Here is a 27,321-nt window from a genome sequence, read left to right as displayed (position 1 = left end):
TCCTATCTCCTGATTAAATGATTTGAGTTTCCGCCCAGCTTTAAGATTCTATGACTTTATGAAAACATGCACATCAAGCTGTTTGCTCAATATAAAATTACACTTTAAAAAGAGATCTTTACTTATGGGCCACTCATTACAAATATGGGAAAAACTGTGATGCTTGAGGGAATTCTTATAACAAGTGAAGTAAGAAAAGACATTTGATGTGTGAAATATCCAGTGGCTATTTTGGCTGGATAATACTGGAGAGGCAAATCTCAAACACTCCTCTCTTAGCTATTCCTATTAGAAGTCTAATATCAGAATATCAGAAAAAGGGGTTGGAATCAATTGGAACAAAAACTAGTAAAAAGGGTGGGACAACCCCAAATGGAAAGGTAACCAGCCAGTTTTCATCTCTTTTCAGAATAACATAAACGAAGGTGACTCAGATTGCAATTGAAGAGTTTGAGCTCAGACTTCAGGGAGAACTTCCCACTACTGAGACACTCAAGGAGTTTGGGGAAATTCCCTTCTCTGAAGCTTTTGAACAAGAGACCGAGTGGCCAACAATGCATCTTGGGTTTGGTTCTCAGAGACAGAGGCATGGACAGAATGACCTTTCAGAGGTCCCTTCTAGGCTGTGCTCACTCTATCTTGTGACTAAGCCAGTTCACAACAGCACCACCTGCTTGCTTCTCACACACAGAGGCTGCTTTCAATTACCTTGGCTGTTCACATATTTTCAGGCTGCCCATTTTCCCCCTGCTGGCAGAGTAGACTCCAAGGTGTAAGGACTGTTTTTACAGATTTTTGCATGTTCCACACTGGTATGTGATAATCACTTCACGTCGCAGTTAGCAAAGAGGAAATGAAACCCACTCCTGAATTGGAGGCAGGAGTGCTGTGTTTCACCGTCTTTGACAGCCAAAAGCCAATTTAGGACTCTCCGAAAAGCCAAATTCGCCAGGCAAAAAAAAAAAAAGTGGGTATCTTCTTAATTCTCCTGAGCTCACTTAAGGACTGAAATCGGTGTTTGCAGAGGGAGGAAAAAGTGACATGGACTGGGGCTTTATGGATCATTTCAGCTACAGAAATGAGAAAGTGGGAGAATACTTTCAGTTTGCACTTTTTTTGGCAAGACTCCTAAAAGCTAACAGGATAATAATCATAAACGCTTATTGAGAACTCACCATGTAGAAGGCAATGTTCTAATTCCTTTGCATGAATTAACCCTTTTCATCATCACAGCAATCTTAAAAGGCCCAGAGACGATAAGCAACTTCCTCAGTGTAGCAACACATCTACTAGGTCCAGAGCTGGATTGAAAACGAGGAAGTCTGTCTCCATAGTCTACTAGTTAGTGTACACACTCTGCAGAAACAGACATAGATGAAGACCATCCTCAAAGAACTGGGCCTGATTCTTCCTCTTCCTCAATTCCCCGACCCCTGTAATAATGGGACCACGTTCTTCAGCTGAAAGCAACTTCCTGAGGAGAAAGATCTATTAGCCAAAACCACCAAGATACACCATGCCAGAAGTCAGCTCAGTTATCCCCATAACTCACTGCAACCCCTAATCTCACTGTCACATTGTAGGATTTTTTCCAACCTGTAATTATTCCCTCTCCCTGGGCCAGCAAGTCAACAGAACATTAAAAAAACAAAAAAACAAAACAAAAAAAAAACAGTCTCCAAAGTGACTCTTTGCTAAAACTGTTTCCTGCCTCCTGGGGGCTCTCCTTTGAGGTGATAAAACCCTAATCAGGGAGTCATCACCATAAATAATGCATCATGCATCAGACTTTCACCAAGAATCAGTAAAGCAAGAAGTAGCTCAGGAGGGTCCATTATCCCCCATGGTTCATAGTTAGGAATTGTGATTAATCCATTTATCTGCTATTCAGATGACTACTCCATAGTAAGAGTCAATCATTACTGAATATTGAATAGGTACATGAATAACCAAAATGTACCCGTGATTTGACTGGCTTCAGCACCTTGATTCCCAGAATATTTACCCATTTTGAGTTTCAAAAGTCCACAGCAACACAAGTACAGCAGACGGGTGGGGTGGTGGGAGATAGGAATCCCAGTTTCCAGAAAGCCATGAGTGACTAAAGCCCAGAAGCCTCAAGAGTTTGTTTACAATCACAAACATCAATTCAGTCAACATTTATTAACATTTATTACTTATTGTGTGTGAGGCCCAGTACTAAGAACAGGATATTCAAAAAAAAAAAGTGCATTATCTAATAGACATATAAATAGACACACAAAAAGCCAATTATCTTGCAATAGGAAAAGTGAGAGACAGGCGTTAGGAACACATAAGAAAGAGTAATCACCCTCCCTGGGGAGAGAGGATAAATGGCAGATCTGGGAAGCCTGCCCAGAGGAGGTAACATTTGAGCTGGGTCTTGCAGGTTGAAAAAGATTGTTTTCCAGAGAGAAGGGGGAAAGAGTGGCACAGGCAGAGGGAAAAGCATGCACAAAAGCATTCAGGTATGCAGTCAGAGATCTTTTCCGAGATTTGCATGATGCAGGTATTAATGGGCTATGCGCACCATGCTAAGGAAGCTGGGCTTTATTCAGTGTCCTGTAGGCAATAGGACAACTTCCTAAGCTTTTAAAGAGCTGCCTGATCATGAGCAGATTTGTGCTTCCAAAAGCTGATCCAGTACGGTAGGATTATGAGGCTGGATTTGAGAAGAGGACCCGCAGTTCAGAGGCAAGTGCCTTAGTGAGGGCAGAGGTGAGATGACCTGTCTTGGGCACTGACAATGGGCTGAAGAGGAGAGTGGGACTGGAGGCTTTGCAAATATTCCAGAAGGCCACAGAGGAGGTTTCTGATGACACCCAAGGAACAGGGGAGAAGGAGAAGAGGCTGGCAGGAGAATGGTGATTCCCTTAGCTGAGGAAGAGAAGCATAGCTGAGTGATCAGGAGAAAGCATACATGCAATTAACACTACTGCGTGTTTGTCATGTGCCGGGGGCTCTCCTGGCATTTCCTTACACCCATACCTGCCCTATTCCATGAGGAGAATCAGCTCAAGTTAACAGAGAAGGGAACTGAGGTCAGAGTGGTTGAAGAGTGCCTCCGGGGCCACCCATTGCCAATAGTGCCCAGCAAGCATGTGAAGTTGATGCTCTCATGCCCTAGCTGGCTACTTCACTTTGTGGAGGGAGGCTCTGGTCACAATGTAAGTAGTTTTATTCTTCACTTGCTCCCTTCCTGCCCAATGGTTGGAGTATCTCTCTGTATCTTTATCTTGTGAACGAATACCTCCTCCCATCCTTGCCCACCCCCATCACTGCATCTCTCCCTTCCAAAGTATTCCTCTCCGCCCACTCCTCATCTACTCCCATTCACACATGGCATCTTGTTAGAAATAGCAAGGGTAGGGCAAACAGCAATGAATCAGAAGTGGGGGCAATCTGTGTTTCAGGGCTGACTTAACCCACCAGATGACTTTCAGCTACTGCTTGACCTCAGCCTCGTGTCCTCAACTATAAAATGGGGATAAGAAATGAATACTAATCTTTGCTTATCTCGCAGGTTTGTTGTGAGGATGGAATGAGATAAACAACAAAAAGGAAAAGGTGGCTACAGGATTATCCATCATAGTTGTCCATGAGAGTGGACATCTGAGCCCCCCCAGAGCAGGGACCAGGTGGTCCTCATGGGTACCTAGCTTTCCTGGTACAGAGCCGGCGCTTGATAAAGAGATGTGCAATTCAGAACTAGGACCACTACCACGCTCCGCACCACCCACTGACACACATGGAGGCGTGCTCCTGCCGCTCTCATCCACCATAAATGCAGGCAAGCCCACAACACCCCACTTTTGGAAGTGCTGCTCTAGTCCTGGCTTATTCCAAAAACAGCCAGTTCCTGGAGGGAAACCAAGTGATTGTCACGCTGCCTGGATGCCTCCGCTAGGCACGTTTGACCAAGTCTGGGTTCTACCCCTTCTGCAGGGAAGTTGCTAAGAACTGATCCGCCAACCTGGCTCACACCCCTCCAAGGAGCCCCAGCTGGGTGCGTCCCTCCCCGCACTGCCTTGGTGGCCCGCACGCGACGTGGTTTTTTGTTTGTTTGTTTTGTTGTTGTTCGCAGGAGCCCGGCCGCCCCTACTGCTGTTTTCATTGATGCCTTGAGCAGAGCTGGCATGTGCAACTGCTGAGAAGGGGGAGCGCGGAGCGGCGGGGGAAGCAAGTAAAAATAGCCTGGCGCGCGGCGCTCTGCCTGCTCCGGACGCCTTTAACCCTCGCCGAGGTTGGGAGAGCGCAGCAGCCGGCGCTGCACACTGCGGAACCTGGCAGGGGTCTGCACCCAGACCCCAAGTGGCAGCGGGGGTACGAGGCAAAGGGGCCAGCCAAAACTTTTTTTTTTTAGAAAAATGAGCCGGGCGTGGGGTGAGGTGGAAATGCAGGGAGGAAGCGCCTTCTCGCTTCCAGGGCTCCAGCCACCTGGCAGAGACCGCTACGTGCCCGCTCGCTCCACATTTCACAGAAGCGCGGCCTTGAAACCCTGGGCTATTTTTAGAAACCCTTTCGGCGGGTGGGCGATCAGAGCGCGGAGGGTGAGGGGACTGGTAAGGATGGCTTTCTTCTGGGAGGCCAGCCGCCTCGCACTGCACATCATTCCGAATGTCTGCTCTCAGGTGGGGGCTGGGGAAGAGGAAGTGGTGAGGGGACGGCAGGCATGCAGGCTTTGCCCTAACTCAAGGAGACAGCACTCGCTACTGAATGCCCCACTGCTTTCAAGTCCCGGAGCGTGTTTGTTTTGAAACCGACAATTGCCAGATGCATGCTGCTTCTAGTCTCTCAGAGGATGGGGATTGATAAAGCGTTGCTGCCTACGCGGTGGGGCAGGGGTTTTAGCAGCAGAGTTAAGACCTCAAGGGAAGAAGACCAGGAAGGGTCTCTCTACCTTTTTGCATTCCGGCAAGACAGAGGGACAATCCCCGCGCCACACCCCCGTCCCCGCCCCCCGCTGCATATGGGTAACCATATGTGAAATGTGCGGCAGCCCCACCAGACACCCAGCTATTAATAGAGCCCGGGAGTTTGCTCTCTCTGTCTTTTTCCTGCCACTGAGTAAGGGATGATCTTCACACACATGCCCCACTCCGCCCCCACCTCGGCGCACCGTTTCTCCAGGAAGGTAAGGGGCCTGCCCACGCTGATCCCCTTCGTGACTACAGGTGCCCAGAGCCTACGGAATAGTCCGGTTGTTGTAATGACAGCGGGGTCAGGGCGAGGCGAGGGATCACAGCCTCGAGTCTTGGGACACAACGCCCAGCAGGGCTCTCTGCGGCTCAGGGCCAGCTGGAGAGTAGAGAAAAAGGCCGCCGAAGGCGGGGGCCAAGAACGCAATTTGCGGAGCTACAGCGACCTCCTCAAAAGCCCTTGCGGGACGGGCGGCTGCAGACCCGTTTCTCACTGCAGCCGGCGGCGCGCAGCCCCCACAGTCCGCGCAGGCTCGGCTGCGGCAGGGGCGGACGCTGTCCCTGGTGCTGAAGGTGGCCGCGGCCCGTGTGCCCTGCCGGGTTAAGCGCCCCAGAGGCGGCTCTGACATCTGACGACTGCAGACTTCTCTCTGGCCCAGATCTGGGCCGGAGGGTCTGTAGGAGGTGCTCAAGCCCTCCCGCCGGCTCGGCCCCCGCGGCCGGGAGCTCTCCGCGCTGCTGCGGGGACGGAGAGCTCGGGGACCGACTCGAGCTTGAAGGGTAAAGCTGAGGCAGCGGCAGGAGATGGTCAAGACACTGCAGGGAGCAGACCTGGCCCCAGGATTACCCACCCCAGCTCTGCACAAAGCCGGGACCCGGGAGCCCTCACGGAGCCCAAAGGAGAGGGCAGGGGAGCGCGGCTGCCCAGGGTTTGGGACTTGGGGGCAGGAGAAGGGAGCAGCGGGCGGCAGGAGAGGGTGATGGGGTGAGAGTGACTGTTTTGCATTTTCAAGAGGGAGGGGACCTGAGACATGAACTTCCCCCCCACCCCCCACCAACACACACACACACACACACACACACACGCGCGCGCACACACACACACACACACACACACACACACACACACACACGGAGGCCGGCAGAAGCAAGCGGGATGAAGCTGGGGAAAGTTTGGCACTCGGTGCTGAGCGGCGGCGGCGGCGGCGCGGTGGTCCGGGTGGGCGGCGGGGTCTCCGAGAGCCCCTGCTCGCTCGCCTCCTTACCTCGGTGTTCTCGGCCGCGTTCTCCGCCATTTTCCTCCTTAGGAGCAGGCAGCGGGAGGAGTGTTTCATGCCCATAAGAGCCAGCAAGGATTTGGTGATACAGAGATAGTAGAGAAAGAGAGAGAGCTGGTGTAGCTTTAAAAGAGAGAGCGAGAGAATGGGAGAAAAAATTCCAACCCAGCCCCTCTGCTGGAGCGTCAGCCGGCACAGTCAGCCACAGTGGAGTCTGTTCTGCAGTCTCCACTTTGTTTTATTTTCCTCCTTTCTCATCTGCTCCGGATTCCTTCACACAGTTTCAAGTTCTTCTCGTGCCCCCGACCCCCCTCCCCGCCCCTCTCCACCCGCGCTGCGGGCTAAGCGCGAGGGAAGCCGCCCTGAAGGCTCCGCGGCGGCGGCGGCGGTCGCGGATCCTCTCCAGGCTGCTCGCAAAGTCCGGCCGGCCAGAGGCAGCCGCCAACTCCTCTCAACTTCTGCCGATCCGCTGGGCGAAGCAACACGCTTCCTGCGCGTCTCTCCTAGGGGCTGAGCCGGGTGAGTGGGGGCGGGGTAGGAGGTTCGGTGGAGCAGGCGGCGGCTGGGCGCAGACCGAGGGCCCCCAGCGCCCCCGGGCCCGCCCCCTCCCCTAGTCTCCGAGGGTCTTGGCCGCCTCCACTCCCTGGCGCTGCGCACAACTTGCGCGGAGACCAGGCCCGCGCTGGGGGCCCAGAGAAAGCAGGCGCCGGGCAAGGCTCTTGCAGGTTCTCAGACCCGGTGCGCGTGCTCCCACCTAGGGCGAGCTCCGGGCGAGACCGGGCCACAGTTAACTCGCACCCTCCCCACCCCGTCCCACCCCAGCTCTCCCGCTCCTCTGCCAGTTCCTGGATCCTTCCTTGGCGAATTATGGTTTGGGGAATGAAAGGGTGGGTGTCTGGATGGGGGAGGGTCCTTAACTCCTTCAACTCTAGGGGTAAGTGTGGTGTCATTCTTTATCCTTCTCTCCCATTCTCTGTACCCAAAGCCCTTGGGACTCCAAGCCCCTTTCAGGTTGAGAGGCAGGGGCAAAGGTGGCGGCCAGGGTGGCTTGGGAAAGAGGGTGGGAGAAAGTCAAATGCGAGACTGCAGTGCCCGCCGCCCCCCCAACTCCAGTCTTCCCTGGCAGCCCCCTGCCCACGCATTTCTCTTCTCCCTCCTCACCCTTCCCCCACCATCGCCAGATTTTGAAGTCCCTTTTATGGGAGAGAGGGAGGATGTCACGCACCCATCAGGATTCTCTTGATCCTTTTTTAAGGGAGTTTAGGCGGCAGCAGGGGGTGTGAATTTTTATACAATGCATTCCTGTCTTCACTTTGAGAGCTGCTTTTTCTCTGTCTTACTGGCCATCTGTCGGGCAGTGGGAGATAGAACAAAAGCGGGGGACCCCACTCTGCCTCTCCCTTTGCAGCAGGACACTCAGGCTGACTCCTTAAAGCAGCTGCACTTTTAAGCTTTCAGCCTACAAGTCAGGGACCGAGACCTAAAAGATGCTGCCTGAGCACCCGGCTGTCTTCACGTCATCTCTGTACTTGTTTGGGGAGGTCCCTCCCAAATGCCCTATTTGCTTTTATCATCACCTTTGATAACTGGGAAGTGTGAGCCTGACTGTCCTCAACTAACCCGAGTCCATTGAAGAAAAGGGCTAGAATCTTTCTCAGTACGAAATATGCCTCCATCATCTGGTCCTCGGGGAAAGAGAGGATACATTGCACTAAGTAGAGGTGAGAAGTGAGGGATAGAGGAGAGGATGAAGAATGAGAAGGATGAAAATGTAGCAAGCGGCTTGAGTTAATGAGACTGTGTGGGTGTGCATGTGTGTGTGTGAGAACTTGAATAAAAATATGGCCTTAACCTCCTTAACCTTTTCCCTTCTCAGAACACAGACCTGGGTTAGAGCTGGGGGTGAGTGAGCAGAGTCCTTGACAACACCCAGTCGTTCTTCCCGTTCACATCCTGCCAACGTGCAGAGAGTGGTAGGGAAATAAATGATGTGAATCTGGAGGATGACTTTTACCCTATTGAATTCCTTTTTCTCTAGGCATCTTCTCAGAGACAAAAGATTCTGAGAGACACCTAATCCCCTACCAAAAGTGTCTCGGTGTTTGTGCAATCAAAGGAAATCAGAAAAGAAGGGATTCTCACCGCTCTGTGGTCCAATCCTCTCATTTTACAAATAAGGACCCCAAGATTGGACAGAGGAGGACATTTGTCCATGGTCCATCAGCAAGCCGAGGACCCAGCTCCCCAGCCTCCTGACTTTCAGTCCGACACTCTGCCCCCACCCGGCACTGCTTCTGCTTGTGCATCCCTTCTGTGACTAACCAGGGAGGAGGGGAGCTGAAACAAGCTCCCACCGGAATAGGCTGCTGCCTGTGCGTGATTATGTTGCTATGAGAACCTCAGTGGGTGTGTTTCCTCCTTTCGCTGTTGAAATCTTTTGCTTTGCTTGGCTTCTCCCCAAGCACAGACACGTCTCCCTTTGGAATGGGGAGTGGAGAGGCTGAGATGAAGAGCTATATTCTCATGGCAAGAGTTTTCTATCCCAACCCATCCAACCCAGAGCCAGCCTGGGGCTGGGAGTGAGGAGCCTATGCCACTAGGGTGGTTCCATAAAGGCTGGAGTCCAGGAAGGAACTGTTTTGAAAGTGGATACTCTAGCCCCCTGGCGAGCTGTCTTAGAACAAAGAGGTGCTGTTCCTGCTATGTAATCACCTAAGATCAAAGTCACAAGCAAGCTAATTATCACTTTAAGAGACTAAGTTTGGGGTGATTTGTTATACACCAAGAGATGACCTGAATATTCACTTCTTATGATGGTGAAAAGTGCCTAGCACAGAGTAGGTACTTTGTAGAACCCTTTTCTCAGCATCCCCACCATTCATGTGAATTCAGTCTTTCTCCATCTCTTCTGCAAAAATACATTAGCATAGTCTTTTACCAGGTTCATTAGTTTAGTCATGCCACAAACAATTTACTAGGCATCTCTTAAATGCCTAGCTCATTAATAGGCACTAGACTTAACAAGAGGCAACAAAACATATTGAATTGACCATTGATGAGCTCTTAATTTAGTCATGTTGGATGCTTTCAAGGGTACACATCTTCTGTAGAACTCTTAAGGAGATTTTCATGGGAGGCAAGAAAACACGTGGGATGATAAGGGGTTCAGAGAGTTCACTAGGGTATGAGTTAAATGGGTAGTTTGAAACAATAGACCCTACCAGGTAAAGAGGTTCTGAAGACGCATTTTATTTACGTAATTTTTCTTATACGAGATCTTCAACGCAACAAAAATAAAGTGCATAGAACAATGCCTGTCTCACGGCAAGTGCAAAAATATTATGTCAACATTGGCTAGGCCCTGTCCTAGGCACATGAGTTAAATTTTATATAACACTTACTAAATTTTATAGAACACTGACTATATGCCAGAGACTATTCTTGACCTACATGTGTTCTCATGTAGCTGGTTCAACAGCTCTTTGAGGTAGATACTATTATCCCCATATAACAGATGAGAAAACAAAAACACAATAAATTGCCCGAGTGGTAGAGGTAAGATTCAAATCTAGGATACTTGATTCCATAGCATAAACCCCAAGAAGTTGACCAGGTTCAGGGAGCAAGACAGTGGTTCTCAACCTTGGCTATACAGTGGAATCATCTGGAGAGCTTTAAAAATACCAGTGCTTTGGTTCTACCCCCAGAGAGTACGATTTAGTGAGGTTTGGGCATCAGGATTCTTTAAGTCTCTAATTCTGAGGGACAGTGATGATTGGAGGACAACTGGACAAGAATATCTGTTGACAAAAAGACCTACAGAGGAAGAAGATCTCTAAGTTACAGAAGATCCAAAACAAGAACCCCACACTGTAAAGAGGTCTATCTCTAACTCAGAGGTTCTTCAGAGGCCTGGACTGGAGGAAAGCTGTGTTGGTGGTTGAGATGAGACTCTTGGGGAGGGTTATAATTAGAAAGGTTATCCAGCTTTGTGAGATGCTGCAGAAGTGAGTTTCCTATTACTGGAAAGGCTCAGATTAATTGTGGGCATAGATGATGTAGAGGCCCCACAAACACCGGAACCAGAAGGTTGAGCAAGCCCTCTGAGTTTCCACCTGCCTTGTGTTGGGACTCTGCTTTTCTGTCTCTTGCCAACTCTGAGCCCTTGCTGGAACCCCAGAAGGTGAAGATTGTACCATACTTCATCTCTAGGGGCCAACGAACCCTTCCTTTTGCTGTTGCCCAAAATTAAAGGCCCCTAGAATCAGGAAGCAGCATTCCTAACCTGCGGACCATGCTGCCTGGAAAATCTCAGGCTCTAGCTTGTTCCAATGGTGGTTGCTGCTAAAAGGGGGGATGTATTATGTGGTTTTCTCCTCCTCCTCCCAGGGGACCTCACACATGGCCAGGGTTCACATATGGCCATGGCACACTGCAGTGAATCCATGGCTCCTCAAGAATCAGGCCACAGCCGTGATCCATCACCACCTCATGGCAGCTAACCCAGCAGTGTTCTTAGTGTCTTCCACACCAGATGGGAGCCACACCAAGGCTGCAGCAGCCAGCTACCTGGCTGAACCTCCAGGCAGCCCCATATCTGGGCCGTTCTCCTATACAAAAGCCTCTGTGGTCCTATTCCTCCCTAACCCAAGGCCCAATATTCCAAAGAACAACTTGCTGAGTGCCACCAGTACCTGCAAAGCAATTTGAGGTGGGATTTTTTTTGTGTGTGCCAGAACCAGAATGTTATTTCTTCCTTGCTCTGATAATGTCTGATTAAATCAATTCACTGTGGTTTTGTGCTGAATATGATACTATTTGCTTTAACAATATCTGGGAGGCATTTTCTTAGTATAATACTTCTGCATTTATAGCTCAATCCTTGCTGTTTTATTCTAAAAAGTTGAACACTCTTCTTACCTACCTTTCTCTAAGGATGAGAAAGACCCAAAAGATTCTGTTGTGCTGCCACAACAGAATTAGCTTTTTCTACTGAGTGGAGGTTGTACACTCCACCCCTTTCCTCCTTTTTAAATCTTTCACGAAGGCTTACCTTTTTATGGGAAATCTCTCCAGAATCCCTGAAAGCCACTGGAAGCCATTCAATCTATCCAGTGCAATAAATTAATACATATTTTTTTCTATTAACCTTATGTGACTGTGGGCCAAGCATGTGCTAAGTATTCTGTACTAAAAGGTGAAGAGACTTATCTCTGCATTGGTGACCCTTATCTTCTGGGAAGAGTTGGTTAAATGACTAACTGTGATATACTAAGCGTTATAATAGATTTAGGTACTACAGGGGGTCTTATGCATTGGTTCTCATAGGTTAAATATAGCTATAATCAATGGCTCATAGTCAGGTAGGTCCTGCAAGCAGTATCTATTGATATGGACAGGGAGACCCTGGAGGCTACAGGGCCTCAACCAGAAGCCTGGTAGATTCCAAGTGTGGTTGGAGACACATTCTTTTTATCAAGATACCAAAGTTCTTGTATGTCTTGGAAACTTTCACAGATGAGAAGTTTTATAGCCTTGACTCTCCAAATACTCTGTTTACCAATATCACTTGTGGCATAACACATTGTGATCTGCCTTAGGATAGGGCTGATCTCTGGTGCGTCAGGGCAACCCGACCTGAAAATGCACAATGAGTGGAGGTGGTAAAACAAAGCTGTGATTGAGTCCACCTTTTCCTTTCTGGACCATGTAACCATTCTGATCCCTTTCTTCTCAGGGGATTTTATTTTAATTTAAACTTTGTTAGATTTTTCTTTCATTTAAAACTTCACCCTCTTAAGGTAATATTAACATTTTACTGTGTACTCTTCTCTATTTTTTGCTCATGCAAATATATATAAGACCTAAGTTATATATATATATAAAAGTGTGTGCTGTTGGTGTATGCTGTATATAAATGGAATCATGTTATATACATTACTCAGAAACTTGCTTTCTTCATTAAACACTGTATAATGGGCCTCTTTCCAGGTTACTACATGTAGATCCAAGTTATTTTTAAAAGCGTATAACATCTCACTGTATGGATAAACCATACTTTTCAAACAATTCACCTATTGATGAATTTTCAAATTCTAAGCAATATTTTAATAAATGATTTTAAAATATATCCTTATGAACAGAAGCTTTTATTTTCATATAATGGTTTCCCCCGAAGTGATATTACTTTAATATCCATTGCCAGTTCCTCACCAAATTGTAATTTCTAAGACTGTAGCTGCAACAATCGGAAGGGGCAAATCTAATTTTCCTTCCCTTTCCTACCCTACATCAAGTGTAAAAATACCTGCTGCATTCAAAGCCCTGGATTACACACTTGAGAAGGAAGATCCATGAAATAAAAGACGTAATCCTGTTTTAAATGTGTTTCTACAGCAAGAGCCTTCCAATGCCTGGGGAAAGGCTAGTGAGAGATGCTGAGACCTGGGGCATTCTTTCCTAGAGGTCTTTACAGAGAACAGATCGCTTCCAATTGCAGGACAACAGAGCATGGATTTAATGCATGAATTTAATGTCAATACATGAATGACGAAGAAGTACTGTGATCTGAAAAACTTAAGATTTTCTTTTCTTTTTTTTTTTTTTGAGACGGAGTCTCGCTCTGTCATCCGGGCTGGAGTGCAGTGGCCGGATCTCAGCTCACTGCAAGCTCCGCCTCCCGGGTTCACGCCATTCTCCTGCCTCAGCCTCCCGAGTAGCTGGGACTACAGGCGCCCGCCACCTTGCCCGGCTAGTGTTTTGTATTTTTTAGTAGAGACGGGGTTTCACCGTGTTAGCCAGGATGGTCTCGATCTCCTGACCTCGTGATCTGCCCGTCTCGGCCTCCCAAAGTGCTGGGATTACAGGCTTGAGCCACCGCACCTGGCCCAAGATTTTCTTAATTGGCATCAGTTACCTGTCTCCTGGGTAGAACTACCACAAAGGATACTCAGGCCTGAGATGCACCCTCTGTTTCCTTTCCTTCCAGAGGCTGTGCCTGCAGGAGAGCCTGGATTGATAGCAGCCTGCCACCCCTGCCATACCAGTGCCTAGTAGAAGTCCACTCCCTCAAAAACCACACTCCCCACTCCCCAGAAGGCCTTGTTTGACTCTCTTTCAGACCAACATTTTCTGTATTCAGACTTGCCTGTAACAAATGACCTACCCATTGCCCTCAACCCAAGGAAGCCTTGCCATTTAAAACCTCCCAATGGAGCCTATCAAAGGGTGCTTCAAAGTGTGAGGGAGGCTGAGGGAGGAAGTAAGTGAGATGAAGGAGGCATTTAACAGAGCCTAGCAGAAAGAACTTTGTGGTCTTACAGAACAGTAAGTTAACCTCTCCATCTGTGTACAAACAGCTTAACGGTGATCACTGCCTGGCTAAGGGGTTGTGAGGATAAAATGAGCCAATGCAGATGAAGCATCTGGCACAGTTCCTGGGACATAGTGTTGTTAACACAGGTGAGTTTCCTTTTCTTCAGCTCTTCCTAAAAGACCGTATCTAACCGTAGGAGACAGAGACACAGAGTAATAAGGAGAAAGAGCGTGGCGGCAGGGGTCAGCGTGCCTGTGCACTACTAGTCCCAGCTCTGTCTTTCAGCAGCCGGGTGGCCTTAGGAAAGTCACTGAACCTTTCCGGGCCTGTTGCCTCCTCTTTAAGGGATTTGCCTGAGAAAAACCCTACATCCTCCTTCTGTTTGCCGTTTCATTCATGGTGTGGATTATGATGCTAACCACCTCCAAATGATAGCAAAGACTGGTCAGAGGCGTCTCAAACCAAAATTCAACTCTGATGGCCAAAACAAAGGCTGAAGAGCAGAACGCCCTGTCCCTCCCACTGTAAAACTGATGGGAAGGGAAGTTAGCCTGCCATCAGGTCAGGGGTTTACAAAGGAGGCCTGTAAGTAACGTTAATTACTGTGTTCACTCCAGCACTGGGCTCTAGTTTGGCTTTTCCACAGGTCAAAAGAGGTGCCATTTTTTAAGAGCCCCATTGGACTCCAGCAGCCTCAAAAGTAGTAACCAAGCAGCCATTATAGGTAGGCATCGCTTGATTTCCTCATCACTTGTCAGGAGGCAGAGCTTGATGGGGACATCAATGAATTTCTCAGCATTACAAGCTACTGGGCTGTAAGTCAGCATAACCCCACATCTCTCAACGATCCATGTCAATACATGAATCGCACACATCAGCAGATTATTGGAAAAAAATTGCTCTTTGACTCATTGTATGTATTATGTATTTTACATACAAATAAAATTTCTACCTGCCGATTCTTGACTACAAAATATATTCAAATTAACGTGCTGCTCAGACATACACAGTGATGGCGACAGACCATAGTCCCTAAAGCAGGGGGCCAGGTTGCTGGGGAAGCCAGCCAGAGTCCTCATCTTACCAGGCACAATCTATTCTGTGGCTAACTCACCTACGGAGAAACAAAAATCCATGTTTATCCCAGCGTAGCTCTCAACCTCAAGTCTAAATAAAGTGGGGTTAAGGACCATTCAAGTTATTCCACAGGAAAAAAAACAAAACCAAACCGTAATGGTTAAGTGACATTTTAAAATCACACAGCAGGAGAAGAGTGGTTTCCGTTTCTTGGATCTTCCAGGTATCCATTTATTTCCCACACAGCTGTCATTTACAAAGGGAAGAGCTTCCTTCCCCAGGGATGGAAACTCTGTAGGCAAGTCTGAGAGCTGTCTCCTGGGCTGTGGTTCTTTCCACGTAGGGCCTCACAGAAGGGAGAGGGAGCCTGGTGTCATCAGGAGAGTGACCACTGGCCATCTACCCACGGCGGACCAGCTGCTGTGCTAAGTGTGCTCCCCATGGAGCACACCCACCGATCCCCACACCAGCCCCAGGCGTTAGTTACATGGTTACCCCCACTTTGCAGATCAGGGAAGGATGGCTCAGAAAGGTTACTGAACTTGTCCAGGTCACACAGCAAGGTGCAGGTCGGAACCCTGCTTCAAAACCTTGTCTCCTTGACACCATCAATGGCACAGACCTCAGAGCCACGCAGACCTGGCCTTAAATCCAGACTCTGACATTTAACTAACTCTATGATCTTGGACACGTTGCTCAACCTCTCTGAGCTCCAAAATTCCCATTTGCCAAGAGAGATGGGCCTGGTAAAACCTACTATTCTGGGCTGCTGTAAAGTTCCTAACCTAAAACCAGGCTCATTGTGGACCTCAATAAATGGGAGTGATGACATGTGGCGTGTGGCTGGATGTGACAGGCTCAACCCAGCAAAACTGCATGTGTTGTTCAACTCTCAGGCACACATTCAAGTGTAAAAAGGACACCCCAGCCCCAGAGGCCAGAGTCTCTGTCAACCTGACAATGGCTGTCGTCAGGGCAACTCCACTTAAGTGACACCTGTCAGCCTGTGTTCTCGCTGTAGCTCTTTCTGTCACATCCACTTAGTAACTTCTCTAAGTGGTGTCACTCCAGCTTGCATACCATATTTGCAGGTGTTGAAGACATAGCTTTTTATTTTTTAACTTCTAGAACACTGAGCTTACATGTAGACCAGATATGCTATGCAACGACATCAGGACTTAGTTAATGCATCCTGAGCAAATGTGGGCTTAATCACAGGAAGGAAGGAAAGATCCAGCACCTTGGCAAGTGGCTGGTGGAGGAAGGAGGAGGAGAATGGTATTAGAATGACTTTGCATATGTGCCCCAACTCTTTTCCAACCTACAAAGATGGTCTTGTCTTTTCTTCCTTTCGCCTTCTCTTTAAAAACCTATCTATAGTCGACTAGAGCAGAGTACGAGTCTGAGGCGGAGGGAGTCATGGCAGGACAAGCATTTAGAAAGTTTCTTCCACTCTTTGACCGAGTATTGGTTGAAAGGAGTGCTGCTGAAACTGTAACCAAAGGAGGCATTATGCTTCCAGAAAAATCTCAAGGAAAAGTATTGCAAGCAACAGTAGTCGCTGTTGGATCGGGTTCTAAAGGAAAGGGTGGAGAGATTCAACCGGTTAGCGTGAAAGTTGGAGATAAAGTTCTTCTGCCAGAGTATGGAGGCACCAAAGTAGTTCTAGATGACAAGGATTATTTCCTATTTAGAGATGGTGACATTCTTGGAAAGTACCTAGACTGAAATAAATCACTATTGAAATGGCATCAACATGAAGCTGCCCATTCCACTGAAGTTCTGAAATCTTTCATCATGTAAATAATTTCCATAGTTCTCTTTTATAATAAACTAATGACATCCAGTGTCTCCAAAATTATTTCCTTGTGCTGATATAAACATTTCCAAATAAAAATATGTAAATGAGTAAAAAAAAAAAAAAAAAAAAAAAACCTATCTATAGTCATCTCCTGCAGCATAGTCCATGCTACACTGGGATTAATTTAAACTGAACATCTGTACCTTTTCCTCCTGGCCCGTAAAACAAGCCCTGGAAGGTTCAAGTCAGAGTTTGTGACTGGAGGGCTCTGAGCAAATCTTGCCCTTTTCCTTCAGCCTCATTTCATCTCAAGTTAGCTAAGGCAAAGATTGGGCTTCTCCCTTCCTTCCCCTGATTGGATAACAGAGTCCCTGAAGCCATTCTCATCACTATCCTTTTGCAGACAGAGTTTGGCACAGACTTTCTAGTCCTGTAAAATCATAGCCTAAATTTGGTTGCATTTGAAGGGAAGAGCTTGGGCCCGTGAGCTTCTGGGCCACTTTTGTCCATCAGCATCTCAGGCGAGCTTCCAAGGGTCTAAGAGGAGCTCGAGTATCACCAGGCCATGACAGCTAGTGTCACACCATGTACCAATTGTCCAAAGTTCCTCTTCTGGGCCCCTCTTGAGACACAGAAGCCTTTACCACCCTTCTCTCCCTGTAAAGCTCCCTGCTACCAAGGATTTCCAGGAGACTCTGCAGGACCACATCATAGGTTCACGTCTTCTTCACCTCTGGCTGCCCTCAGTCAATATTCCATAACCTCGAGGTTGCTTTCAGAAGCCCTGCTGTTGCCAGCATTGACAGTGTCCCTCATGAGGTGGCTGAGGGCTATGCCAGGGCTGCTGCGTCCCAGCACTCCCAGAGCTGGATGTTGTGCGGAATCAGATGAGCCCCAACCTCCACTCCTTGTGTTCAGAGTTCCAAGCCTTCTGGAGAAGCGCCCTTTCAGTTTCTGGCCCTAACTCTTCCATTCCTCTGTAAGGGCACAAAAGCCAGTGTCAGGGTGGAGTGCGGCTGACATCCCCTCCCCTCTGTTGTCTAGGTCTTTTGCCCCAGGATAATAAGACACACTTCTCCCCGCTTGAGTCATAGACAAAAGTGCCCATAACGGTCAATCCATGTAAGTGAAGCCTTGGGAGAGGAGAGAGGGCACCTGTTACAGAGAAAGCACTGGGCTGGCTGCTCTTGGATAGTATGTGGGGTGGGCAGCCCTGCCTCTCCCTCTCGGTTTCCTTGGCAAGAGGATTTCCCAGCCACGTGCCTGGGTCATGGTCTGTCTTCTGTATTTGGCCAGGCAGGTAGTAGCATTTATCAAACATCTACAAAAGAGCGGACCCACCTTCACATCAGTCTCACATGCATCCTCCCATGTGAGCTCTCTGTCCCGGCCCCCGCTCTAGACCGCCACCACCCCTTGTGGGTATCAACTCTCGGAGGAACAGCCCTTCCCATTTATTAACTATCAACACTTAGCTTTCCCAAAGGGATTTCTGTTTCCAAAGGAGATTCTGGAAGAAAGCCTCCTAAGCTCAAGTTACTAGAGAATGAATCTCTAATGGTGGAAGGTCAAGCACCAGTTACAGGCTGGTGTGAGCATGATTTTTGGGGGCGGAAGTTCACCCTGCACTCTTTAAAATCATGTTACACTGGTGTTTAATTCTGCCTGCCAGTAAGTTATGCCCTGGACTATAGGCATCGGAGAAAGCATGAAGCTATAGGAAAGTGGGGGTGGGAAAGCACTGAACTAAAGTCAAGAGAATCAAATTCTAGTCCCAGCTCTGCCACAAGTTACTGGAGACCTCAGGGAAAGTGGGTGTCAAGAAAAAGACCCCTGAGAAATGGGGGTGGGGAGTGGTTAAGGTATGCTTCTGCCCTTAAAGTCCCTCACATTCCTGGTTTTCATTTCTTCCTCTATAATGTGAGAAGTTTGGACAAGTGGAATTTGTCACTTTCAACTCTTCCATTCTAAGAGTGTGAACCCTGTGACTGGTATTCAGAGTACAGATACTGGACCCAGTTCTCGGAACAAGCAAGAGGGAAGGAGGAAGAAGCTTTGGGAAAGCGTCTGCTCTGGGGCTCAGGCATTGGGCCCCGAAAATAACCGACCCTACCTATCTTCCAGGCTGTTTTTCTTTAAACACCAATTTTTAAGCTTTAGTATAAACACTGCCTTTTCCCCATGAGGAGCTCAAATGCCCATGGTCTTTGGGCAGAAATCATCTGTTTTAAAATATGGCATTCAAGCCAGACTTGCAGAGAAGGTCTTTCTAAATAAACATTTAAAAGAAATATGCCCATCAGGGTTTGTCCGTTATCCACGTCCACGGAAGATGCTTGCTGATGAAACGCATCTGTGGGCTGCTACTTCTGGGTATCATTTTGCAAGGCGACCCCAAACAACAGCCTGTTCCTCTCCCACCCTCCCCTTCACACCTCTTAACCTTCTCTACTTCTACCATAGTTTCCTCTCGTTCTGCTCAGCTGGTTTTAAACAGGTATATAGTGCCTGAGGCATGAAAAAAAATCTGAGAGTAGAAACTGACACTAACATTTAACAAATAAAAATTCTCTACCGCAGGTTCTAGAACCAAGAGGCCTTCTTATTCCTAGGCAAAGATGGCGTGAGGCCAAGTGCATTCGGTGCCCTTTATGGGGTGGGGAAGATTTTCAGGCTGGCCCTTTCCATGAGTCATAGTGGGTCTGCAGAGGAGTGACTTAACCGTTCTTGGTCCACAGCAAGAAATGCAGGAAAGCCTTCCCAAGAGATGCTACAGTAGCCACTTCTTTAGGGGAGTACTTTTTTTCCTTAAAAAACTGAGACGATGGCTATCTGAGGAAACTGGTTCAAACTCCATCCTCTCCAGAGCCAAGAGACAGGACATAACAGCTTCAAGGACTTCTAGGTTGTACAGCTTATGATGACAATAAAAGGACTAAAAAAACATTAGCCAAGTCCATGGGGCTTTTTTGAACACAATTAGGCACAGTGTCCAGTCTCCTTCCTATCTGGAGAGCCAAGGGGGTAATGACAGAAGAGCCAAGGGACAGATGCCCACCCAGGTGAAGGAAGATCGAGGGGGCTCTGCTCCAGAGAGGGCCAGGCCTGAGTGAGACCTGGGGAGCCATGGGGAGGCATGAACCTGTGCTGGGAACATTAGCCCCACTTGGTTTTCTCAAACCCAATTAGGCAGAGGACAGAAATTTGAGGGGGAAGAATTACTTTAATAACCTACAAATTTTTAAGGAGCCTCCAAACTATCCTCTGTGCAGAAGCCTGCCAGGGAATCCAGGCCATTTCCCAGTCAGAGCCTGCTGGACCCTGACTCTGACTCTGGTCACCTGTGAGGCCGCCCCATGGCCTCCTCTCTCACGCACCTGCCCAGGAGGCTTACCCAGGTGCTTACAGCAGCAGGCACAGCCTCCGACAGCAACTTTTATTTTCTTCCTAATGCTTCCCTGTAACTTTTATTTTTAAAATTTGAAAACTGTGGAATCATTGACCAAGTGACTGATTTCAAGTAGATGCTGACCTTGGCATCTGATGGTGATCTCAGGCCCCAGGAGGGCAGCTTGCACTTGCCCCTCTCTATTGCTTCAGATTCCCCAAGGATTGATAAGCTGGAGAAAGACCCTAATATTTTCCATTAATAACAGGTGCCCACATGAGCTAACACCCATTGGTGGCTCCTGACTTCAACTTTTTAACCCTTCTGAAATAGTAGGAAAATTCAGATTCTAGGGAATGGAATAGGCCCTTGTCAGTGCAAGAATAAAGTGAATCTTCTTCCTCTGCTGCCTTAGAAGCACCTAAAGAAACTCAGGAATATACGGTCTCCTTTCCTGTCATCTGAGGGAAAGCCAAGGTACAAGGTTCTCTTCTGCAATTCACCCTTTTACCATCAAGGAAGCAGTCACAACCAGAAATGAACCACAGCTTCCTTCAGAAGGTGGAGGGGTCCAAGCCAAGCCAAGGTTCTGTAGAACAAATCCCTGCATGGCCTGGCAGGGTGGACCACAGGGTATCATCTACAACTTCTCGATTAGATAGACAGATAGATAAATAGATAGATAGATAGATAGATAGATAGATAGATAGATAGATAGATAGATAGATAGATAATAGGTGGATCAATAGATACAAATATATGATAGATAGGATGAAGACTCCATTTGTTTCCATTGAAGAGTTCAGTCTACTCCTTTTCATTAATTATGTGACTACTTCCTCTCAATTCACCCAAGCCCTGTCCTGTCCTCAAAGTCCAATTAAGTTTCCAAACCTTTCCTGGAGCCTCCCAACCCATAGGATATCTTCTTTTTCTTCTTTGCACTCTTAGAGCATTATAGATGGTGCCACCCATTCTGACACCTCATCTTATAGAGTACCATCCTCCCCTGGCCAGAAATTACATCCAACTATCCAACTACTGTGATTATACAGAATGCAACCTGAGAGAAAGGAAGGAAAACACCCTCCGAAAGGTAGGAGAATATTTATTCCATTATTCATGCAACACTCAACCACCAAACCAGAGCTTATTAACCTTGAGCTGGATATAAAGTTAAGCTTGCTCATAAAACAGTTCTCTTCTTCCTCCAAGTCAAGCTTCACTCTCAGTGGTTACAGCCCATTCGGGCACAGGAGCAGTGGGAACTTCATGTAATGAGAAATGACTGCCAGTGGTTTGGAAGGAAAAAGTGCCAACAGTTCGAAAAGGTTGAGGGATATTCAAGGAAGGGCGGGTTTGGCCCAAACCATCAAAAAGAGATAAAATTGTGTTCTGTGAATTCTTTTTTAGGAGGCGGAGGAGGGTATCTTTTTTAAAATCTCTATCAGAAGTGTTCAAATAAAACGTTTCAGAACTCAACGTCAATAAGACTACACGATGCAAGAAAATCCAGGTGCTTGGGGCACCTCATGTCCAAGCCAAGATAAAGAAAACTCAAGCCACCTCCCCCTTCCTTGCTATACAGGTGCTTGGCTATTTCAGGTTATACCTCTTTGGTTTCTCACTGTAGCCTCCAAAGGAAGGGCCATGCCTTCTGTTTCACTTCCCCCTCAATGCCCAGTCCAGTACGGAGCACTTAGAAGGTGCCTACACACTCATTAAGTGAATAAATGAGTGAATGAACACGTCTCAGTTCTGATTCCTTCCTCTAATATTTTAGTCCCACTGGCTTTTATTACTTTGGAGAATGACCAGGAAACAGATTTCTAAAAATAATTTTTGAACTAGGTAGCCTTGTTACTAGACCACAGTTTTAAGAGCGTCCGTTGGTCTGCAGCCCCCCCAGTCCTCATCACCCCAACCTTATGCTTCTCCTCATTCCCATCACAACAATAAAGAAAATTAGGTCTCGCCTGTAGTCAATCACACTCCAGGCTGACCCTACAAAAAGAAGTTCCCTAACAAAACAGTGCAAGATACTGATTCTCTCTAAAATGCTTCCCAATTTCTCCATGACCTGGACCTTGTGGGCCCAGTTCTTGAGGGGCTCTCCTCTCTCCAGCACCCACTAAGTGGACAGACTCGGAGCTCAGTGCCTACTTAGCTCACAGTCTTGCTGCACGCATAGATGCTGACATCCAAACACACAAATGTAGCTGCAGACACTTTGACAGGTAGACCAGGAGAAAGAATACAAGAGGCTGCTGTTGAAGTTCCCAGGGAAGGCCTCCTTCCACTGACTTTTCTGATTTAGCCCAACCTGAAGAGAACTCTGTCTGAGAAAGCTTTTTGTGCAACGACTCATCCAGTTCGCCTTGTCTCATGACCTTTCTGCAGAGCAAGGAGCAAAACTCCCACTTCAAGAGAGAGAGATGGGAGAGGCAGAGGGAACACATGCACGCTAATGAGCCAGGGATGAGGCTCTTGTTGAGAGGCCTAGAGCACCTGTGGGCCTTCAGGACAGATGCAGACCAGCTCGCAGGCACTTCCCTGGTTCACTGTTTATGTACCTGCCAATAACAAAACCTAATTCAAGCAGAAAATCAGATTCCTTGAAAGAAATGGTCTGTCTGAGACCAGCAGACGCAGGCTCCCAGTACCCAGCAAGCCCACATGTCTGGCATCCTACCTAGATGAGAGCTCATCCTGTTTTAAAGACCTCTGGGGAAAGGTTACAAACTCTCAGATTTCCAAAAACATCTTGACTCCTAGCAAGAAGTGTTGATGTGTGTCTGGCCTAAACCACTCCCACTTAGAGCTGAAGTGCCCTTTCAGATTGCTTGGTTCCCAGTAGGGCTAGAAAGTGTCTGGCTCTCTGCTCTGGAAACTCAGTGTTCAAAGGGAAAATGAAGTCATTTTTATTATCAGTCTTAGAACCTGTAACTCAAATGAGATCGTCCCTCTATAAAGGTGTCCAGATCCTAAAGACTGCTGAGCTTCCAACCCAACCTATTTCTTAGCAAATTATAAGAAAGGCAACTTTGAAAGCTCTGACATGGAAAAGGTGTCTGAGGCATAGAATTCCTGACTCCTCAGCCCCTTCGTTCTCCACATACATCATACACCCACAGGATGTAGAAGAGAATGAGCATAACAAACAAGAGTGTTCTGAGACACCAGGTGGCCCTCCCCTTCCCTCCCCGAGAATCAGCAGCCAAGGGCCCCCATCCCTACCCTCCCCCTCCACACCCCACGGTACTGGAAGGGAGGCCCTGCTCAAGCCCTTTCAGGACAAGGAATGGGAAGCTATCTGCAGAGAGAGGCCTTGCAATCTGCCTCCACTTCTGTGAGAGACCAAAAGTGGCGAATACCCCAGTGATGTCTAACAACTCAGGAGGCAGAAGCATTCTCTAGACATGAGGACACTGCGGGCAGAGGGCTGGCGAGCCAGCCTGACCCGGATCTCCCAAGGCAGAAGAAATCCCCAGAGCTCCCTCCAACTAAAAACAGGCAGGCTCCCTTGCCAACTGCTGGAAAGTGATGTTCTGAGACTCTCTGACCTGCCTGAAAACTGATTTAAAAACAAAATCTAAAACCAGTTTGGTGGTAAAAGTCGGTCCTTATCTGACAGTCCCTGGGGCAAATGTCCACAATTATCCCAGCCAGCCAGAATAAGAAATCGTGCATTTCCTGTGGGACTTTGCTCTGCCCTTCCCCTCCCACACTTCCCTGCCCACAGTGTGCTCCCCTCCTTTCACAACCGCCACCATTCCAGGACCTCCAAGCTAACCCAAGATGCTCCACAGCCACTGGGTTTGGTTTGCACTAGGCTACATGAGGACCCAGCCTCCTGTTAGACTTCCCTTCTTTCAGCGGCCAGGCAGGCAGCCACAAGATATATGATGAGAGTCACCTGTCTGCTAATTCTACAGGTCACCACGCTGCTAGGAGCCTGCCCTCAGGGAGCCTCACAGTGTGAGGGGGGGCTGGATGACAGCCACTGTGCCTGAGAAGAGCAGAACAATAACCAAGAAACGACAAGAGCAAGAGCGTTTGAATGCCATCTGGATTTGAATTCCACGTTTGTTTGTCCATCCAGCAAATGTTAACTGACAGCCTACTATGTCAGGTCCTATGCTAGGTACTGGGGATATGAAGATAAGTAAGACATGATTCCTACCCTTGAGGAGATTCCTTGCAAGGGGAAGAGCACTAGAGAGGGAAAGTAATCGCGAGATGAGAAAGTGAAGGCCTTATGGGGACGTGCAGACTGCTTTGGAAAAGTTAGGAGCAGCAGCTCATCTTGCTGTGCTTAGGAGAAACTTCGAGCAGGTCATTCCCGAAGGGAACCTTCAATGACCGCGAGGAGTTAGTCAAGCAAAGAGGAGGAAGGCCAGGGGAGAGCATGGGGGCTGCGCAGTGTCAGCTGGTGGATATGAGGCATGGCTTCTCTGGGGAGGACGAGTCCCTCAGGATGGCTGGAGCAGAGAGCATCGGGTGAAAAGCCAACAGCAAGAGACGGGGGTGACGGGCTGGGAGCAGAAACCATGGGTCCTGCCTGCCAGGTGGCTGCAACAGAGCAAAAGGCAAATGCAAGAACAAAGGTGCAAAAGTGTGCATTTTATCTTCTCTACACTCGTGAAGCAGGCAGGGCACCCCCATTATATACAAAGGAACACGGAAGCTTACAGAGGCTAAGTAACTTACTCAAAGTCACACAACAAAAACGCTGCCAGGATCTGAACCTGGGCCTATCTGAGCCCCTCTCTCCAAGTGCAAGCCCCTCACCGTATGATGTGAAGGGACTTGGATGCCCCACTAAGGAGTCTGGACTTTATCCTGAAGGCAGCGGGGTTACCTTGAAGAATCTCAAGCAGGAGGAGGGCAGGGCATGAGCCATTGTGCATTTGTAGAAGCTCATTCAGGCAGCTGTGTGGAGAATGGACTGGAGGAATCCACAAACCCAGAAGAAGAAGAGTTGGGTGGCCATTGTGTTAACCCCAGCAAGTGATGGCAGGGTCTGGAGTGGATGGGAGCAGGAGGGATGAAGAGAAGGGTGACCTCCACAGACAGTGGGCCGATGGGATGATGACACAAGGATCAGGTGTCAGCCTGAAGGAGAAGGAACCACCCAGGATGAGAGGAAGAAACAGGGAAAGTGCCCAGCTAAACTGAGGCAGGGCTGGGGCTCATGTGATGATTGATTTGGCCAACTGGGTGGTTGGAGACAATGTTTACCAAGATAGGGAATAAGGGAACAGAATGAAGGAGAGGATTTGGGGGTGAGAGATGGAACTTTGTTGTGGGGGGGCCACAAGGAGATGCCCAGGTGACAGGTGGCTGTGCAGACCTGGTCCTTAAGAAACACACCTGGACTTTAGATCCCAGTGGGGAGTTGTCAGCAACACAGGGGTTGTTGGAGAATCAGCTCACCCAAGGAGAAAGTATTGACTGGGAATTGCAGAGAGCACAGGACTCTGGAAAACCGCGATCTTTAAGTGAGGTGGGCAGAGGTAGAGGCTCTCAGGAAGAAGGCTGAAGAAGACCAGCTAGAGAGGCAGAGGAGAACCAGAGGCAGCACCATTGGGGAAGTTGAGACAGGAGATCCTTCGGGGTGGAGCGATCAGCGGCATCCCATGGAGAAGCCTGGAGGTCCATGAGGCCTCAGAAGCCGTGTCCATTGGGCTTTATGATCCGAAGGTCAGCAGGGATTTCAGCCCAAGGGGTTGCATGGAATGTTCTTGGGGGGAGGGAGGCTGTGAAAGTCAGATTGTGAGGGCTCAGAAGTGAGGGAGGGGAACACAAAGACAGTGCATGCAGGTGATGCTTTCAAGAACTTTCTACTGTATATAGAAGTGCTGATGAGGCTACAGTTTCATAGGGACAAAGGGCTGAGAGGAGGTCTTGTTATAATTCCATTGAAAGAGCCTGGAGCATGTTTGAATGTCAGTGGGGAAGAGCTGGAGGCGGGGTGGGAGAGGGGTGGTGAGGGAGCTATAAAAATATGAGAACTGGTTGGTTCGGGCACCACTGGTAGAACTCGCCTCGTATTGGATCCTGGTCCTTCCCAGCGCTTCCCCAAGACCTGGCTTCTGGAACACAACCCCTGCCTGCCAGACATTTTAGTTTGGTCCTGGCTCCACAGCCTCCCTAGTTCCCTGGTTGGTGAAGAGAAGACATGGAGCTTTGGACCTCCCATTTATTTCCCTCTCTCCACCACAGTCAAGCAGCTAAATGTCCCAGGCTCATCCACGCACCCCACATACGGGGACCGAGATGCTCTGACCCTCCTGTCCCCTTGAGCCAGCCTAATAATTACAGCCATCAAAGCTCACTGGGTCAGGCCCTGTGCTAGAAAATACAGAGTCACTTGGACTTCCCAAAGAACTTCGAGGTGGGCATTATCCTAGCCTTGCAGTTGAGGGAAAGGAGGCTCAGAGAAGTTAAGTAACTTGTCCCAATGTCACACAGTTTGCAAGCAGCAGAGCCGGGATTCAAAGTGAGGCCTTTCTCACACCAAAGCCAGGGACCTTTACCCACTCCTGTCCTGCCTTCAGTGAAGGGCTGCTGACAAATTCGTGTTTCATTTATTCATCCATCCATTCATTCATTTATCAAACAGTTAAGCATTTACCATGCTCACAACACTACTTGGAAATTTAGAAATGTAAAGTTTAGCATAACAAGGGAAAGGCTGAGGCCAGCCGGAATGTCAAGCAAACAGAGACCCTGGGGAAGCCATTTTCACAGGGTCATCTGTGGATCACCTCCTGTAGCCAGAAGGAACACCACACACCTGCTGTCCCATCACCTTTTCTTGTTCTCAGCTACAGAACCGCCTGACATTGGCTGCAACCTGGTGGGGAGATCTGACTCAAGAAACACTACGATGGCCATTGATGTCTCACCCACGCACTCTGTAGAAGCCTTCAGAATCTTTCCAAAGCAGAGAGCATCGTGACTTCTGTTACTGGGACAAAGGTTCAGACAGGCCAAGTCTTGGGAGACCCGCTTTTCCCTCATTCAACATTCCCCTACCTTCACCCCTCTACCTTACCATCAGTGTAAGCAGAGAAAGCCCCTCCACAGGGCAAAGAAGGCCATCCTTGGCAAGCCCACCATCCCAGCTGCAGCTGATTCCACCAGGGACGGGCGCCTGCCTCCAGCACGGTTGTGTCTTGGCGGCCCAGCATGGAAGTGGGTACTTACAAGGGCCATGGTGACCAATCGGTATCATTAAATTCTCTCAGTAAGTGTGAATGTGAGAGAAAAGGCAGCTGCTAGTGTGACTAGAGGCTGAAAGTCACACAGAGCAGAGCCATGAACAAGCGGAAGTCAGGGTGAGCAGACGCCCCCACGCTGGTGGAGGGAACCCAGGGGTTGGGGGGCTCAGGGCCAAGTCGGGTGACTGAGGAGGCATCGTGCTGGGAAGATGGGGAGACGACCAGATCCCCGGAGCCCTGAAGACCCAGAGTCCTGGTCCAGGCTCTGAAAACAAATCTGCCCTTGGTGTTTATGGA

General features: G+C 48.5%; 3 protein-coding genes and 1 long non-coding RNA gene across 4 annotated transcripts in view; 2 read left to right on the top strand and 2 right to left on the bottom strand.

Moving 5' to 3' along the window:
* Nucleotides 1–8,260, bottom strand: part of PRMT8 (protein arginine methyltransferase 8) — a 99,877-nt gene extending 91,617 nt beyond the window's left edge. The window contains exon 1 of the mRNA XM_050750160.1: nucleotides 6,206–8,260. Within this exon, the coding sequence (XP_050606117.1) occupies nucleotides 6,206–6,280 (75 nt within the window). The 5' untranslated portion in view covers nucleotides 6,281–8,260. The remainder of the gene's footprint in view (nucleotides 1–6,205) is intronic.
* TIGAR (TP53 induced glycolysis regulatory phosphatase) overlaps nucleotides 1–27,321 on the bottom strand; it is a 1,172,566-nt gene that overhangs the window by 826,179 nt on the left and 319,066 nt on the right. The gene's annotated exons all lie outside the window — the stretch shown is intronic.
* On the top strand, nucleotides 6,642–9,773 carry LOC126931754 (uncharacterized). The gene is made up of 2 exons (XR_007717913.1): nucleotides 6,642–6,736; nucleotides 8,256–9,773. It is a non-coding gene; the product is annotated as an uncharacterized LOC126931754 (long non-coding RNA).
* Nucleotides 15,994–16,517, top strand: LOC126931750 (10 kDa heat shock protein, mitochondrial). The gene has a single exon (XM_050750188.1). It carries the CDS (start codon nucleotides 16,029–16,031, stop codon nucleotides 16,335–16,337), a length of 309 nt encoding a protein of 102 aa, XP_050606145.1. The 5' UTR covers nucleotides 15,994–16,028; the 3' UTR covers nucleotides 16,338–16,517.

This window comes from Macaca thibetana, chromosome 11, assembly GCF_024542745.1.
Source record: "Macaca thibetana thibetana isolate TM-01 chromosome 11, ASM2454274v1, whole genome shotgun sequence".
In the NCBI taxonomy this organism is placed as follows: domain Eukaryota; kingdom Metazoa; phylum Chordata; class Mammalia; order Primates; family Cercopithecidae; genus Macaca; species Macaca thibetana.
The sequence above is the reverse complement of the archived record's forward strand: the minus strand, read 5'-3'. Positions and strand labels throughout refer to the sequence as shown.

Bases quoted from the DNA above. Each gene is read 5' to 3' on its own strand.
- LOC126931750 (XM_050750188.1), top strand. From the start codon at position 16,029: ATGGCAGGACAAGCATTTAGAAAGTTTCTTCCACTCTTTGACCGAGTA.